This window comes from Quercus lobata, chromosome 6 (assembly GCF_001633185.2).
Source record: "Quercus lobata isolate SW786 chromosome 6, ValleyOak3.0 Primary Assembly, whole genome shotgun sequence".
Lineage (NCBI taxonomy): Eukaryota > Viridiplantae > Streptophyta > Magnoliopsida > Fagales > Fagaceae > Quercus > Quercus lobata.
Window position 1 is genome coordinate 39546813 of NC_044909.1, and position 18315 is coordinate 39565127.

Here is an 18315-nt window from a genome sequence, read left to right on the forward strand (position 1 = left end):
TTGTAAATGCTAAAAAATTTAGAAGTCTTGATACGAATGCTCTTAGAAAGCTATGCTTTTTTTTTTTTTAAATCTATTTTAGAAATCCATAACTTTTTTTTTAATAACAAATCTATTTTTTTTAGTTAGAAAGCTATGATTTTTTTTTAAATTTATTTTAGAAATTTATACTTTTTTGTATTATATTTGTACTAATTCTTTTTTTTTAATTTTTATTATATATATAATAAAAATTTAAAAAAGCAAATTAAAAAGAAATACAAAGAATGGAATTAGTACAAATATAATTAAAAAAATATAGATTTCTAAAAAGAAAAAATTAGAAAGAATAGACAAGACAAAATAAGCGAGAATGGTACTGAGGAAAAGCCCCTGAGGCTTTCCCGATATTTTGTTGTAAACCCTAATACACCGACCAAAAAACCCAAAGATCTTAGCAAATGCAAAGGTCTGGAACTGTTTGGTAGGGTGTTTTGAGCAACAGTTTTCAGTGTTTAAACAACATTATGTGTATTTCTACCACTTTTTCACCCACACGTATTTCCAACAAATAACGTTACTAGAACAACATTACCAAATAGCCTTCGAGTTATAAGAAAGTTATTTTACTAGATAACTTTTTATAAGAACCTATTTGGTATAATAGTTTTTTTTTTTTTTTTTTAAGTATTATTTAGCAAAAATGGCCTAATATCAGTTCAAAGATTGAGTGGTAGACCCAACAGACTTAAAGAGAATGTGCTATAAATTTGAAAGTCTCAAGAAAAACAAAAAGGTTCAAAGGGATTTTGCTTTTTTTTTTTTAATATAAATTTCACAATTACTTAACTCTTTAGAAAATTATAAAGCTTTTAAACGCGATTTAAGACTCAAATCTATTGTTATAAAGTCATGGAGCGATAGAGATCATAATTAATAATATTCAAGATAGCACTGAATATGTATGTGTTTTATTTGGTTAAAAATTTTTAAAATTATTTTTAGAAAATGGTATAAAAAATGAAATGAAAAGGAAAATAACCTAAATAGACACATGTAACTAATTAAGATATTATTCAATGAAAATAAAATCTAGAATAAAAGAATGGCTATATATGTTAAGTCATCTCTTTTATTATATTTCAATTTTCATACTTTAAAATGATTTTATTTTGATTTAATTAAAATATAATATACATACAAGAATGTTACGTATGATAAGAAAATTTAATCATTCAAATTATAGGAAATCTCAATATATCAAAAAAATAATAATTATAAAGTACAATAAAAAAAATGAAAATAGTGATATTTAATGTAATAATAAAACATGTTGTAGGGTCTCAATTTGGAGTCCAAGCCCAAAATGTATGGAGTCTTGGTCCAATGAGCTCGATACAATGAATTTGTAGAGAATGGGCCAAAGAACTAGGTCCTAGTGAATTGGACAACGGCTAGTATTGGACTAAGTGACAGTCAAACGCAAATAAGAGATGTTGATATCAATGAACTTTTAGTCCGAGGAGGCCACAATTATCGTATATTGATCATAGTGGGATACTAAGATAGTTTAGATTGCTACAGTGTTCTCTCTTTCTATTTTCCGATCACCTCCCCATGAAAAGTCTTCTACCTTATATATCTTCTTTGGTGTCATCTTTACCCTCCACTTGTTGATTATCTGAACCCTCACTTGAGTATTTGTCCCATCAGCCACTTTTCCTAGCGCTCTATGAGTTGTGATAGCCAAGGTAGCACTGTTCAGAGGTCTTCTCCATATAAATGCAGCCAGTAAATTAACTGTTGTGCATTTAATGCGGTGATGTCAGCTTTCTCTTACATATTTTTAGGTTCTCTTCCTTCTCTCATGTCCATGAAGCACGTCTCTATCATTGAACCTTCTCAGTAGGCCACTTTAGTTGTTGGGTTATATATTTTGAACCATATTCACTAAGGCTGTGTTTGGTTCGCGTAAAATCATTTCTGGAAAATATGCTATTTTCCGGAAATGCTATTTTCCGGAAAGGAAAACGTTTTCATGTGTTTGGCTGTCACAAAATTCATTTTACGGAAAATTAATTTTGGTGTTTGGTTCGTTTAATCAGTTTACCAAAAATACATCAAATCCGGCGAAACGCTCGTTCGACGAGCGGCGCTCGTCGATCGACGAGCGCGCTCGTCCATCGCGATCGTCGATCGACGAGCGCCGCTCGTCCATCGCGATCATCGATCGACGATCGCGATCTACGAACGCGCTCGTCGATCGCGCTCGTCGATCGACGAGAGACGAGCGCGCTCGTCGATCGCGATCGTCGATCGACGAGAGACGAGCGCGCTCGTTTGTGCTTGTCGATCGCGATCGTCGATCGCGTTGCTCGATCGACGATCGCGATCGTCCACCGCGCCGCTCGTCGGCGCGGTGCGATCGTCGGACGAGCGGCGCGATCGTCCCTCTCTCTCTCTGATCTGGGCTCTCTCTTCTCTCTCTCTCTCTCTCTTTTTCCGGAAATGAAATGAAGTGAAAATGAAGGCAGATTCTAATTTCCGTGGTCAAGGCTTCAAATTTCAGTCAACAGGAAAAGGATTTCCGGAAAATAATATTTTCCGTCACAGCCAAACGCTCCATTTTCCGGAAATTGATTTCCGAAAATCGTTTGAAGTCGATTCAAACGCACCCTAAGTCCGAGGAGTATGTACTCCTCGGATAGCCACTCATTTGCTCTCCACTTATAGGTCTTGGTCTGAGAATGTCTCATCATTAATAGTTTCTCTTCGGACCTGCTTATCCCCTCAGATAAAGCCCAAGGCCTAATATGCGATCTTGGGCCTTTATCCCTACACATGTAATTAAAAATATTGATTTTGATAATTTTATTGTTGAATATAATGACATTCACATACCTTAACAAAATGAACAATTATACTATCGATAAAATATTATGATTCAGTTAAGTTGAAATATTTTTGTACAAATATAATACAAAAAATGTCAACTACATGATTTATAATTTTAACTATAAAAAATGCATATATATTTTTTAGAATATTATTGTTTCATATTCTAAACATAAGTATTTTTTTTTTTTTTTTAAATGTATGTACATATAACTTATGGTATAATAAGTGTATTTTATTGCTATGGTGATTGGTGAAGGTACATGCTTATAAGATTCTTTTGGAGTTCAAAGGATTCTTTTTGAGGTATTGTTAAAACCAACCCCACACACACACACACACACACACATATATATATATATATATTATCTATTTATTTAAAAAGAGTACAGACATAACAATTTTACTATTACAGAGGGCCAAACACGCTGAGCAATTCTTCATATCATAACAATACTTATTTTGTGTGTGCTTGGATAATTTTTTTAATATATATTTATAATTTATTTGAGTATGTATAGCTTCTTCTTTTTTTCACTTTGTTTAAGTATAATTGTTACTTATACATACTTTCAACTTGTGTTAAACAAAACCGATTCGGTGTCAATGAATCGATTGGATTTCACAAAACTCGAACCACTGAAGGAGGATGTTAATAGTACCTGGGGCAATAGTCAGAGGAGATATGAGCTTTTCGACGTCATCTAGTATCGTTGTTAACAGAAGATTTAAAATTTTGACAAAGACCACACAAACCGATAATATACACACACACACTTAAACACACCCCTACCCCAAATGATTTGGATGAATCAACCCAAACCTATTGCTTCTTCAATTAATCAACCCAACATTAGCCCAAATATGCTTCTTCTTCAATCGAGTGAACCCAACATTAGCCCATATTTGTTGATTTGTTGTATGGGTAATGGGTTTGAAATCTCTCTGTCTCTGTCTCTGTCTCTGTCTCTGTCTCTCTCTTTCTAATGTGAAAGAGGCCACCAGACACTAACTACCACATCGATGAAAACTGCCACCTTTCGGTGTTGCTAGAATACCAATTGGCAATACAACAACGGTTCGTGTTTTTAGGAAATTAAGGTTGGCAGGTTAGCCCAAAAATCCTTCCAAATGAACCAAACCCAACCGCACCGACCAATGAACACTTTTTTTTTTAAGATAATTACAAAGTTGCTAACCTTGCAGTTTGAACCATTTTCCCTCTAAAACCTCAAACACTTCATGTATGAGAAGATGCTAATTCAGCTATAAAACCTTTGGTTAAACACTCCTATTTTCAACAATCAATAAATCAATAAAAACCTAATTCAAATGACTGCAAAATTGGTAGGTCTAGAACTCACTTATTATTGATAAGATATAGCAAAGGACACATAAATAACAGTTTGGCTTGGAGTAATATTTTAAGATCCCATTGCAATATAGCTTATTCTTGATGCTTGTGAACATTTGAATTCCGAGCAAGTCTTAGTTTGGAGTGAATGTAGATTCCCTTTTTAAAGGGGTAGGTATCCACATTTCGAGTTTGTTTGGGATCTACTTATTTTGTGAAAACTGAAAACTTTTTGCTGAAAGTACTGTAAATAAAGATAAAAGTTAATTGAAATAGTATAGTAAGACCTATAAATAGTACCAAAAAGTACAGTAAAGCTCATGAATAGTAGCAAAAATAAGTTGAATAGTAAAATAAGTTGACAAAAATAACTTTTGCGAAACACACACTTCATGCCTTGAGAAATTTCTATTTTTTTTTTTTTAAATTTGAAATATGTGGATGAGAGAGAGAGATCAAAACAACCTGAAACCATCAATTAGATAGGAAGAAATATATAGTACATAGCATCTCAAAAGAAAAGAACACAATAATAAAATAATCAGCGCCGAGTTAGACATCCCCCACCCCCCAAAGAGATATGTATCCTCCATAAATTATCACACAAATCCAAACTAAAACAGAAGAAGCCGCTCAGCTCTTTGATTTTGAATGCTTTACAAGCCAATCAATAACTGAATCAATGTTGGTTGAGTTCTTGCATGAGATCATGAAGCAACACACTTCTCTGTCAGTAATTGACTTGAGATCCCTGCAGAGAACATTATCAATTTTGAGTACCAAAAGAATAATTTCTTTCATATTCCTTAAATGAAAAATAGATGGTAATTAAATCATCTCAACATTCACCACAACTGGGAATTTTGTAATTTCGCATGAGAAAATTTCCATCACAAAATTTAAACAAAGAAAAAAAAAGAGTCTTACATTTGATCAGTCAAAGCCTGTTTAGACAGAGCTCCTGGTTTGTCAATCTTGTTCCCTAGCACTAGCAATGGGATACCACTAAGCGAGGGTTTACTCAGCAAATCATGAAGCTCACTACTTGAGATCTTCACGTTGTCAGGATCAGCAGCATCAACAACATAACTGCAGAGAGCATCAGGTCATTACAACTTGTTAAGCCATCATAAAACTAAGAATTGATGCTAACGAACCATTACTTAATAAACATTTGACCAGAGATTCCTCAACATTTGCCTAACAGCAAAAAGTTTAGATTATACAAGCAATGTCATATATGCAACTATATTAAACAGCACAAGAGGCATTATGTCTGTATATATACATGGATTGGTAAGTTACATAGCATCCAATGAGTCTTAAATCCACAATCTCACCCTCCACACTATTCTTATGTGGGGAGGAAGCTCCATTTGTGTCACAGCTCAGTAGCAAACAAACTATTGAATTTTAGTTAGCACATAACCTGCAGAAACTCTTCAAAACAATCCAGTTTAACATCAGAATTCTCTAAATTTGCTTGTAAATTCCTAGTAACCACACATGTTCCATTTCATGCTTAAAGGAATTAATTGCGTATTTGAATTGCATGAGATATTTCACTAATCAGAATGTCAATCTCATTACAACTCAAAATTGGTGAAGGAAGAATTCCCTATACAACAATTTTGAGATGCGAAGTTAATGCACAAGTTGAACTTTTCATCAGGTAAACGAGCATAGGTTTCTGTCAAAGATATACTGACAAAAATAGAATAACAAAAAAAAAAATGGATACAGTATTGACAAGGACAGCTTAATATAGTGAATTTAAATTAAACAAAAAACAGAGAGTCAAGCAATTTCAAATCTTAACAATAGCATCAGGTAGCAAATGACACCCCAGCCAAAAAAAACAAACATTACATCAAATGTATAAGTACAGATATGCATGTATATGTGTATGCACACTAAACTTTGAGAATCTTTTTTCTTTCTTAATTATGCTTGTACTTAATGGGGCTTGTAATTTAATGGGGCTTGTAATTTAATGGGTCTTCAACTGATGTCACCCTCCACCTTAATCGTACAAGGGAAGGAGGTGCCATTTGAACTAAAGCTCATTGGCCTTAACTTTGAGAATTTTCAAATGTACACTAAACACTTTAGATAATTCAGTCTAATATCTATTTCACTATAACTTTTAAATTCTCAAGAATTTCTTATCTAGACTGCTAAAAATAAATGGGCACAAGCATGCATGGTCATATATAACACATAATTCCCAAGAATGCAGTTTTGCCATATTATTTTAGTTTCCAATTCAAGCATTTTCCAGACTCTAGCAACCAGGACATGTTAATTGAGGAAATAACATAGAGTATGGACTTTGTATAAAATAGAATGAAGGGGAAAAAAAAATACTTGTAGCCGACCCTAAATAATTTGTTGAACAATCATTTCTAAACTTCAAACAGTTTGGTGGTCCAATATCTATTTCACTAAACTTCCAGAATTTCTTGAATTATTAACATACACCACTAGAGAAAGAGAGGCTTTATAAAGCTATATATAAGCAAATAAGCTAGAAAGCTAAATGAAAGATGGCAAACAAACCTAGGTCATATAAAACTAAGCTTCAAATCATCACAAGTGTTTAGTGGACAAACTATGAACCTTTAATATGGTATTTTCCACACTATAAGTAAAAGAAAACTTTGAAGATGAACAAGGTATACAATTTCGACAACCTAAAATGAATAGCCATTAGTATATATTTAAAATTTACCAAACATATGTATGATATGTGATAAACAACTGCACAAGAAACAATGCGTAAATTTCCAATCCAAGCATAAGTGTAATAGTATGAGACAGGGAAGCCCCATGGATAAGGTATGTCTTTGAAACCTAAAAAAGGTTAGAATATATGTAATCTTTTAGTTAAGCTGCTAAGTGCCATGCAGTAGACAGTTTTGCTAACATACGAAAAAAGATGGAAAGTTGGTTCCATACACAATAGCAGAAACTGCACGACAGTATCGCTCCCACATACTGCGGAACCTAGGCTGACCTCCAAGATCCCACAACTTTATTGTGACATTCCCTTTTGTTACCTTTTTCATATTGAATCCTACCTGAAAATCGAAGTATAGAAATATTAATAAATAGATTTTATCCCCTGAATAATAAGTGAAAATTTTTCATTGAAAGAAAACAAAAACCAAGCTTTTGGCAAAAGGTATCCACTACTGGAAAAGATAACTCACCGTGGGGATCATGTCTTCGCTATATCCACCAGTCTAGGAACAAGACAACAAGCCAGTTTTCAGTGCATTTGCCCAAAGAGACAAATGGAAAATAATATAGATTCAAGGTTAATATCATAATTTACTTACTGCAACAACATTTACAAGTGAAGTCTTTCCAGCATTCTGAAGACCTATCAAAGATAGTTCCATTTCCTGCTTGAAAAACAGGCTGCAATCACATTTACAATAGAGTAAGCTCATTCATTCTAAACTAATGATCCATCACGGTCACCCAGAAATAAAAACAAACATCCAAACATAAAAGATTTCAAAATATTCTTGTCATAAGATATGACCAGATTCAAGTAGCAACCAAACGCACTGCACGACAAAGATTAATAGCCTTTGAAGAATTTCCTATGGGGTGATTTGGGAGGAGTTGAGTATCATATACTCGAGTGTAGGAAGATGCGTGCACATCTTTAATCAGGCAGTACAAATAAGGCGATCGCTCTGCAAGTTTGAAGGGATAATGCGATCACATCTGGAGTTAAAATTGTTCTTATTACGCTCTATGTATGACTTCTTGTTGTCAACAAGTAGCCATTCCTTCTCTAACATGGTGGAATTCTGGATCTGTGTAACTTTAGATGAACCCTTGTACCCATTTACAGTTCTGGTCCTACTAAGCCAGCCTTATTGTTTGAAAACCAAGCTCATAAGAAAATTCTCACAGGTGGCAATCTTATCAAATGTATATGAATTATGGTTCACAAGGCCTAACATTGTTATGCTTACTTGTTCTTCTTCTTCAGTCACAGTTTCTACATTACTCAGTATCCATTCTGTCATTCAATAAACCCAAAATTCTATGTCGGATTGAGACTAACCATAATGCGATCAACAACAACAAACCCCGGTTCAACCCATTTCAGTATCTAATTAATTCGATCCCCAATGAATAAAGAAGGTAAAAAAAAAAAAAAAAAAAAAATCGAGCAAACTAGATTACATTCCACAACACAAGGCCATACGCTTCATTGAAAATATATATATCAACCAAAGTCTGATCAATATTTAATTCAAATTTCAAACCACAAAGTAATAACAATATCAATAAAAAAGAAAAAGAAAAAAGAAGAGAGAGCGCTAACCTTCGGAGCCAATTGAGAAAAGCTTCCCACAAACCCATTGAATGATCAGAGAAAGAGATCTATCAATGATCTCTGTTTCCCCACAAAACCAAAAAAAAAAAAAAAAAGAGAGAGAGAAAGAGAAAAAACTGTGACTCTCCAAATCCAATTGACCTTTTGAGAAATATTGATTTCCCTCCCTTGCTTTCGGGTCTGTATTTACCGTATTCGTACGCAGAAAATTTTGATATAATTTGGATTTTGGTCTCTCTCTATGACTCTATCTATAGTCTATACTATACCAAACCAAATACAATACTACTGCTACACACAGAAATAATAATATTATTATTAATGGGCAATGATTGGATTCTAAAAACGACGTCGTTTTGAATTTGAAATTACTAGCCACGAATCTGGGCCGTAGGATCAGAATGTTCCCTAAAATTGATATGTTAATGAATAATCATGACGGTCCAAATATGGTTGAATAAATTTAAAGCCCATGAGGAGTGGGTTTATTTTGGCTCTCGATAAAAATGCAAGGTTTTGTTGGCACGAACCAATAAAAGCTAAAAACAAAGGAAGATTCCATAGGAAGTGAGAGAAGTACGGGGAAGTATGGGGAGCTGGGGGGAAAGTAATAGCATGCTGCATTGTCAGTCGGCGCGAGTGGGAAACACGTCCGAATGATTGAGGATAGGATTGTTTAAATTTTAAGTGACGGTGCAACGTTCTCGATGGCTATTGGAGCGTGACTTTCAATTGAGTGGAGTTGTTTAGGAGACACTATGACAATCCGACAATGAGATTACAGTGATATACATTGTACATGCGTGATGTCCAGGAAGTTTTAACTGGCACGGCTGGTTCGTGTATGTAAGAAGCAGATTTTTTTTTTTTAGTGTATATCTAGAGAAGATATGGTTTTTGGAGTTACCCTTTTTAACGTATATTTTTTTCCCAAGAAAATATTAAAAGGCAATTTTTGAGTCGTACAACCATTTTGATGGTGAGAGGAGGAAAATTTGTGGATTTTTAGGATAGTACTAAGCAAATTCCGTCATTTTTAAAGTTGTGATAAAAATTGTAGTATAAAATTTATGATCATAGAATATTCTTATTTTTTTTTATTTAATTCCATTTGAATTTTTTAAATATATTTTTGGTTAGTGTGTGAGGATAATTTAGATCATTTAAATTTAGATAGTGAAGATTTTTTTTAATAGAATAGATTAATTGTGCATATTTGTCAATTGTCACCAAAAGCTAAATCAATTGTTGACGTTCTAAACAACAATATTGTCTCTCTTGCTAATTATGCACCTATGGTTGATGGCTTCATGAACTTATTGAATCAGATTCTCAGGTGGAAGCTAAAACACTGCAATAGGGAAGCAAATGCATGTGCCGACAAGCTAGCAAGAATGACAATTCACCTCCAACAATCTTTTGTTATTTTAGACACTCTACATGTGGAGATGTCTTTGCTTTTACTATATGACCTTACCAGTCTTAGATGCAGTAGATTATATATTAAACTTGGCCCTTACGGTTTGTAGTTTATGTTTCTTGTTTAATATTCCCCCCACTTCCAAAAAAAAAATGTGTTGTACCTACCCGTGAAGTATTTTGATAACAACAAGTATTTTCAGGATTATATGCAAATAAAAAAAAAAAAAAATGAAAAGAAGAAGTAATTTCAAGATTATTACTATTTTAAATATATTAGTACTGTGCCCGTATGTTGGACCCTTGACCAACAAAGATGAATATTAATTGCAAGGGGGGAGGGTACTCGGTAGCCCCATATACGTTATACCATGTTAGCCGCACAAATTCATGAGCATGAGGGAGATAGACCATGAGCTAAGCAAGGTGTGTTGACCGTTGAGACGGCAACAGGCTCTCCTACCTCATTGCAGTACATAAAGGGCAGTTTTTAGGTAGTCCTGGAGCATTGCTCCGAGACTATCTGAATTTGTTCCGTACATATATATATTTGTGTTGGCTAAGTGGCAACATGAGAATAGCTCACAATAGCTCACGAGGTATTGGATTTGTGGTCATGGACAAAATGGTGAGTAGTGGATGAACTTTCGTTCGAAAGGTAAGGATAAGTCGCATGAATGTGTGTATGACACAATGTGGTATTACATGCATATTTTCTCTCAAATGGAGTGTGTTTCACACTTGTAGGGTTCATCCCATGTGAGAAGATAGATACATATATCAGATATGTGATAGATTTTCTTGTTATAGTATCCTAGTAATGTGGGGAAAATAAGTTTGAGTTGTGATTTTCTTGGCAAAGTATGACTATTAACGGTGAAACCAATTTTTTGTCCTATAGGGTGGGATGATAGTGATTAAGTTTTATTTTTCTTGATATAAATTATATTTCTACTATGTATGGTGGTACAAAAAGAGTACTACAAAACAATTATTTTTTTTAAATGAAGTACACCTAATATGAGTACTACAAAATATATATATATATATATATATACACATAAAAATACTAGATCAAATAAGATCAAAAGTGGTTTGAAAGAGGGGAAAATGCTGTTCACAAACATTAACAAGCAGGTTCAATCATTAATTCAATTGACATAATAAATTACCAAACTAATTTATAAAGTAAAGAACCGGATATGAAATCCATCGTTGATCGATAATTATTAGAGCATAATTTGAGATCAACTGCTTTGCAGCCATTTTCTAGTCTTCAGGCCTCATGTTCTTCATGCCTTCAGTAGCCATCTTCATCAAATCTGGACTAGACATCATCTACAATGCCATTCATATAATTATAAGTAATAACACCATAGAATTTAAAGATCCAATTTTTTTTTTTTTTTTTTTTTTTTTTTTTTTTTTGCAAATGTGAGCGTTAGTTAGGGCCCTAATACACCTAATTCGACCATAATTCAAATATATCAGCGCCCAGAACTTCAAAAGAAAATTTCTGAGATACCCAATTCTCAAAACTCATAATTTAATCAAATCAGTAGATTATGTAATCAAAATAATAATAATTAAAAAAAAAAAAGCTAATAATATGAAGCAGAAATTCAAAATTAGAGAATAAAGCCCACAATTTTCAGCTTTGAATTTTCAAAGCCATATATGAAAAGGATTGGAGGGAAATCGGCAGGTGACATTCAACTCATCTGCCAGAGCAAGTCATCTTTGGATTAATCATTCTGTTAAACATTCTTCTCTCTCTTTCTAATTTTGTCTTATGACACTCACTCATTTTTCATAAGTGAAACCAACATTTTTTTTTTTTATCTTATTTAATCTTGTATTTTTACGTTTTTTGTGTTTTTGAAGAAGAGAGATATAAATATGGAGCAAAATTACATATTTAACCATGCTTTTAACAGAAGTGGATTACAGAACTCTAATTGAGCTAATCTCAGGTGAGTAAAGTGTCAAATTTCAAATCACAGGAATGCAACTTAAATTTTAGCCAAACTACAAGTGGGTAAAACGTAATTTTCTAAAACGTAATTTTCCCTATTTTGAATAGGGTATTTCTTTTTTATATTAAAATATTGCTTTATGCTAAGGATTAATAAACAAAATGTTTATTTATGCTTGGTTATGCTTTATTACATTTTATTATCATTTTAAGTGAAAATATACTTGAAAGTTGTTAAATTATTTAGATTTTTTTAGCCAATTTTTTTTAAAAATTTAAACAACTATATAATCATTTTGTACTTTATTATTTATTAAATTATTTATGATGTCATTATGGTATGACTCAAATTAATCTAACCTTAACACCTTAAACCTCTCATTTTTCTAATTCTTTAAGTCGTTTGATTTTTAAAACATTAATAAGCCCATTAAACATGATTGGCATGATTTGTAACCATAATTCAATCAATATGATTAAATCTAATATACAAAAAAAAAAAAAAAAAAAAAAAAAAAAAAAAAAGAAGGATCAATGCTAATAATAACCATGATTCAAGCACTATGACAAAACCTAACAAAAAGAACATGAAGATAACAACTCTTTGGAGAAGGTGAAAAACTTACTCACGATGTTAACAACTAAAATCCTCTTCATTTGCCTTAAAATGGAAATAATCTATTTCATTGTTCAAATTTAATGCCATAATTTTAAAGGTGTATATATGAAACTATATAATATCATTTAAAATTTTATAATTAAATAAAGAGTGCTAATTGATTTTAAATGACTGTGATATTATATATTCTTTGCCATCAAATAGAATGCTAACTACTAAATTCTTGCCATCAAATAGATTCCCTAGATTCTATTTATCACAATGCAAATGGTGATCGAATGATACAAAACATGAGCACGCCCAGGTGCTTTTTCACGCCTTATAAATCCTAGCAAGGCTAATATTGATATGAGTTTAGCACCATCAATCTCACCATTCAATACCAATCATTTTATGACATTCAACTCTGTTACAATTGCAAGCAGTATATCCCATTTTTAATCAAATATGAAATAACACACAGAAATTGCGCAATAAGACACACATGCTAAAAGGAAATGAAAAGCCTTTTGTTCACCACCCCTATAAATATAGCAAAAACAAACAGTAGAAGAAAACTAATTAAGCAGAGAGACTTACGGAGAAAGACATGAAGCGGAAAAAAAGTGGTCAAATTCAACCTGAAACTTCGGCTTGATTCGTTACCTCACTCTATAATAAGTTGCTGTTCTTCAACAGACCAAATATTCCAGAATAACCATAGCCACAAGCTATTCTTACCTTACTGAATAAGTCATCATACCAAGAACCTCCCTGTCTCTACGTCTCTATATATCTCTCTCTCTCAAGTTAGAAAAAAAAGTTTGGGCAAAAATATATTGGAAGCCCTTTTCATTGCACAAAGAATAAAAAACAGCTTCTTCTATGTCCAACCCAAATGGGATTCTTCTTCCTTTTGTTCTCTTCTTGGTTTACACCACCTTGTTTTCACCAAAATGTATAGTGTCAGCTGAGGAACCAAACTTCAAGAGGCCTGATCCTCTGCGCCACTTCCATTACTACAAAGGAAGTTACGATGTTAGAAGCAAGCATTACTGGGCTGTAAGTTACATTGCCTCTTGAGGAGGATATTAATTATTCATCCTTGCTTTTCTGTGTTTTGTTTTTTGTGAGGATAGAACCCACATCTTAAATGTAACTGAATATACAGGGGTCCCAACTCCAAAGCAAATGTCCAATTTTTTGGGAGCAGTCAACCATTTTATGTTATTAGAAAAATAGAAACTTTTAGCAAATTAATAATAATAATGTGGGGTTAAAGAAAATGGGATTGATTTAGTGTGTTTTTCTCATTTTTTCCAGTCTGCGGCATTTACAGGAGCCTATGGTTATGCAATTGGGGTAGTTTGGTTGCTGTGTGGGCTGGGATTTGGAATTTTCTTGATCGTGAAGAAGCCAAGCAGTGGCTCTTGGCTATTTATGAAGTATTTGGATCATCATTATTTCCTAATGTTCTCGATGGTCCTGCTCTTCACCGTTCTCGCCATGTAAGTACGTCAAAGTGATCCTTAATTCCATATTTTTTGTCTGGTCATGTGAAAAAAGTATCTTATGAGAGCAAGTCACTGTCTGTGACACTTCTTTGTAACAAGGTTTTTTTTTTTTTTTTTTTTTTTTTTTTAAATAAAAGTTTTATCCCGTTCATAAAAAAGAAAGTATCTTATGAGAGCAGTTTCATGGGACTTCTCTTTCACCACATGTGTGGGCAGTGGGCCCATAAAGTGTGGTTCTAGTTACTATGTAAATAGTTTCCATTTTAAGAAAGGTGAGTGTAATAAAAGGAATCCTCAACGAGGTGAATGCAATTTTCTCAATAATAATAATGCTTTACCTAATTATTTGTTTGTTGCTATAAAGTTATGGTAGTTTTACTAATCTCTAATATCGTATTTGCATCTTCTTGGATTTCAAGAGTGGCATCCAGTTTTGTCCTCGCAGCAAATCATAGCACCTTATGGAGAACAGAGAAAATAATAAAAACTATTCTCAAAATGGGACGAGATGCCAGTCAGACCATCCAGAAAGTAATAACATCACTGACTAAAATGCAGTCCCTTTTACTCCCATATGATCCAAACATATCGATGAGCTTGAATACTACCATAGATAGACTTGGAAGAGAATCGCATGTTATCCGACGTTTTGTTGACAAGAATGGCCATTCAATTGATCGTGCAATTCAATCTTCGTAAGCATTTGTTTCCCCTAATTAACATAACTGTGATGATGTGTTGTTTATATGTTCGAAAGATTTATTTTTTGTTTTTTGAAATGTGTCTAGGCACGTAGTTCATCCTGTGATTGTAACTATCAATTTGGTATTGTTGGTTGCTGCAATAGGTATGTTTTCTTTACTGTGATGCCCTTCATAAATGAATTAGGCATCTAAGCATATCACAAGCCTTAATTACTTTGGCAGAACATATAAGTCTAACTAATGCAACATTGAGGTAGAACCAGAAAACAGAACACCGTCAAAAGTAACCTCTCTACGTTCAAGAATTGGTTAGTGGCATGATGCTCATTGAATGCAGGATTAATTTATTGACAATTTTGGATGAATTATACACTTTTATAATGGAAAATAATTTACTAAGTACTGTAATATAGTGTAGCAAATAATTTTTTTATTTTTTTTTGTAAATAGAAAACAAGTTTTTAGAACTTAGAAAAGAACTCTTTTTCTTTTATGACTTGTACATATTTTGTCTATGCTTCGCATACTTTTGAATCTGGTTGATTCTAACAAAGATGTATAGAAAACCAACTTGGTTAGAGTTAGACTAATGGATTGCTGCTTTGGCTCAGTTCTGCTCTCGTTGCATTGGCACCCCGGATTTATAGCGTGAGTAAAATTAAATTTAAACCAATTTAATTTGTTTAAGGTCTCTCTCTTTCACCCACATGTTCTGCTTTCATTTCAGTATAATTTTCTGCTGCTGGATTTTAACAACTCTCTGCTGGGTGTTAACTGGCATCGATTTCTTCCTTCACAAGTGAGTAAAACCTCTCCTTGCTCCTCTTTGAGAATTTAGGATAACATTTAATTTTAATATACTGTCGCAACATTGGCTTTCTTATTCACGGTGGTCATCAAATTTACTTGTTGAAACGCAGTTTTGGAAAGGACACATGTTCAGCTTTTGTAGGTTTTGAACAGGACCCCCACAATAGTAGTCTGAGCTCATTACTACCATGCAAGAGTACCTCGTTCTCACAAAAACTTTTGGTTGAAATTGGCAACAACATCCAAACTTTTATAGATCGGGTACTAAATTGGTCAAACAATACTTGCATACATGCAAATAGTTGAATTCTTATGTCATTATGTGTAACAAGTGGTTCTATATCTTTGTGTTGCAGTTGAATTCTAAAATATCAGAGTATTACAAGATGTTGGGATTAGATAGTGGATTTAAATTGGTCTGTCAACCTTTCTCGGGAGCACCTGACTACAGCTACCTGCCGTATAGCTGCCCCAAAGATGCTATTCAAGTAGGAGACTTACCAAAAGTAAGCAAGTCATACTTTAAAAAAAAAAATGTGTTTTATTATTAAGGAAAACAACAGGATGAGATAGAGTAAGATTGTGGATGTCATGTCCCGTTTTAGGACAGAAAAAACTTGCACAGGTGAGAATCGTGCGAGCCTCGAAAGGTGGAGGTATTTTGCAATCTTTAATGAGAAAAAATGAATGATTTAGGAAAATAAATGAGTTGTGTAAGTATGGTAATGGTATAAGAGTAATAAGTAGGAAAAAAATGATGCATTAGTCATTTACATAAATGTTGTAAAATTTTATACATAACTGTTATATATATATTTTAAAATGTAGTAAAATTTTATACATAATAATAAGAAAAAAAAAAAATTTAACTGTCATATGTTAAGAACATTTTGGGGGTCATCAGTTAAATTTTACACAACTTAAAAAAAAAAAACATAGAAGGGAGAGAAACTTTTATAAAGGAGACGAGATATGACAGAGAAGTAGGGAAGAAGGTGAGAATGTCAATAACTAAGAGAGAGAGGAATGTGGATGATGTATATTTATATATGCTCTCTGGTTGGAAGAGATAGCACATGCAAAATCTACCCCTATCATGTATTCATGTTTGCCATTTAGGATGGAAAAACCAGAGGACAGGATGAAGCTGGGGAAGACATTTTGCGATCTTCATTCTAACTTAGATAAGATATAAAAATAAGAAAAAAGTCGGGTAATTTGAAGTTAATGTTATATGTGGCAAGGCTATATAGTTATCTTTTTTTTTTTTTTTTTTTAAGTGCCAACTCAGCTCAAGACTTTTTAAAATGAAGCTGTCATTAAATTTCCGATTCTTCTAAAAACTTAAGTTATTGAGAAATGATAAATTTAATTATTTAACTACATATTTCTAACAACATTTTTAAGTTTTAGGTAGATATAAAAACTGACTATTGGCTGCAAAATCATGTATACTTGTGTAGATTCTTGCTGAGTTCACCTGTTACAAACAGAACTCGAGTAAAGATTGTCAAAGCAAAGGAAAACTTCTTCCTGAGGCCTCTTTCAACATGATCTCGGCTTATAGTTATTCTGTCCAATCTTTGCTAGATGTATATCCAGATGTGCAGAGCTTGGTAGAATGCACTTTTGTGAAGGACAGATTTTCTGATGTTGTTTCACATCAATGCAAGCCATTTAGGAATTCAATTCGATTATTATGGTCATCAATGCTATCTCTTTCCATTTTCATGGTGGTTTTAGTATTAATTTGGGTGACAAAAGCTTATCAAGATAGAGGAAGAAGCTTCACTATGTGTTCCATCGCCCCCAATTTGTGATAGAAGAAAAGAAGACGAAATTCAAATATTCTTGTGGTAAGTCAAGAAAAAATTCACTCCATGGTCGTCGCAAGACGTGGAATAAATCATGGTAGGAGAATAATAATTAATTAAAATTTTTTTTTGGCTAAGGTAATAATATTTTAATCTAGTAATTGATTCAAATTAGTTTATTATTGAACCCTCAAGCACATTACGATCTTTTTTTTTTTTTTGGCTATTCATTACCATGTACTAGTTTATTCTTGATTGAGAATGAAGGCTAAGATGGCAATGGAATGAGATGGGGTTGGAACATAGGTGTCTCATTGTTGCCTCATTGAGGGTCAAATGGGCCAGGGTGATTTTGTCATAACCATAAGCAATGATAGTTGCATGTCTTAGAGGCACCGCATGGTTGCATGACGTTTGAGTAATTATTAAAAAAAAAAAAAAAAAAAGTTTAGGGGATGTTATAACCACTATCTTAAAGTTCAAAAGGTGTATTAGCATTTTATTTTTTTTATTTTTTATTTTTTATTTTTTTACTTTACTAATTACAACTCACAAATTATAGAAGGGTAAATAATTCTTGACTCAGATAAAAAATAAATTGTTTCTTACGATAGTCCTCGTGAGCAAAGATTTGCTTGCAATTGTTTTCATACGAATTGTTTTAAAAGACAAGTTTAACAGGTCAATATTAAGAATAAAATAACAAATAAATATGTAATTATCGTACAAAATATAATATAAATGTAAATATAATTTATTTTATTCTTACTTAGCGAGCATTTGGATTGGGTGTTTTGCCCAATCTTGCGTTCTGTGTTTTGTCTGTGAGTCCCATGGGTACTGTTCACGGACTCACAAAAGTCATTCAAACATAGATTTCTAACAAAATTTGG

The 18315-nt window shown here is 32.9% G+C and overlaps 2 protein-coding genes across 4 annotated transcripts; one reads left to right on the forward strand and one right to left on the reverse strand.

Moving 5' to 3' along the window:
• Window positions 1–4681: 4681 nt before the first annotated feature.
• Window positions 4682–8866, reverse strand: LOC115994853 (ADP-ribosylation factor-like protein 8a). 2 transcript variants are annotated; one of them, XM_031119149.1, is made up of 6 exons: window positions 8577–8866; window positions 7570–7635; window positions 7441–7473; window positions 7187–7308; window positions 5156–5317; window positions 4682–4979 (listed from the first exon to the last, which is right to left on the reverse strand). In XM_031119149.1, exons 2-6 carry the CDS (start codon window positions 7630–7632, stop codon window positions 4862–4864), a joined length of 498 nt encoding a protein of 165 aa, XP_030975009.1. In that variant the 5' UTR covers window positions 7633–7635; window positions 8577–8866; the 3' UTR covers window positions 4682–4861. The 2 variants fall into 2 exon arrangements, with proteins under 2 accessions (XP_030975009.1, XP_030975008.1); XM_031119148.1 differs by having other exon boundaries at window positions 7570–7651.
• A 4549-nt stretch (window positions 8867–13415) lies between these two features.
• LOC115951006 lies at window positions 13416–17550 on the forward strand. 2 transcript variants are annotated; one of them, XM_031068311.1, is made up of 9 exons: window positions 13416–13642; window positions 13904–14088; window positions 14514–14789; window positions 14883–14941; window positions 15410–15446; window positions 15526–15597; window positions 15719–15869; window positions 15965–16114; window positions 17072–17550. In XM_031068311.1, exons 1-9 carry the CDS (start codon window positions 13466–13468, stop codon window positions 17426–17428), a joined length of 1464 nt encoding a protein of 487 aa, XP_030924171.1. In that variant the 5' UTR covers window positions 13416–13465; the 3' UTR covers window positions 17429–17550. The 2 variants fall into 2 exon arrangements, with proteins under 2 accessions (XP_030924171.1, XP_030924172.1); XM_031068312.1 differs by having other exon boundaries at window positions 14526–14789.
• The last annotated feature ends 765 nt before the right edge of the window (window positions 17551–18315 follow it).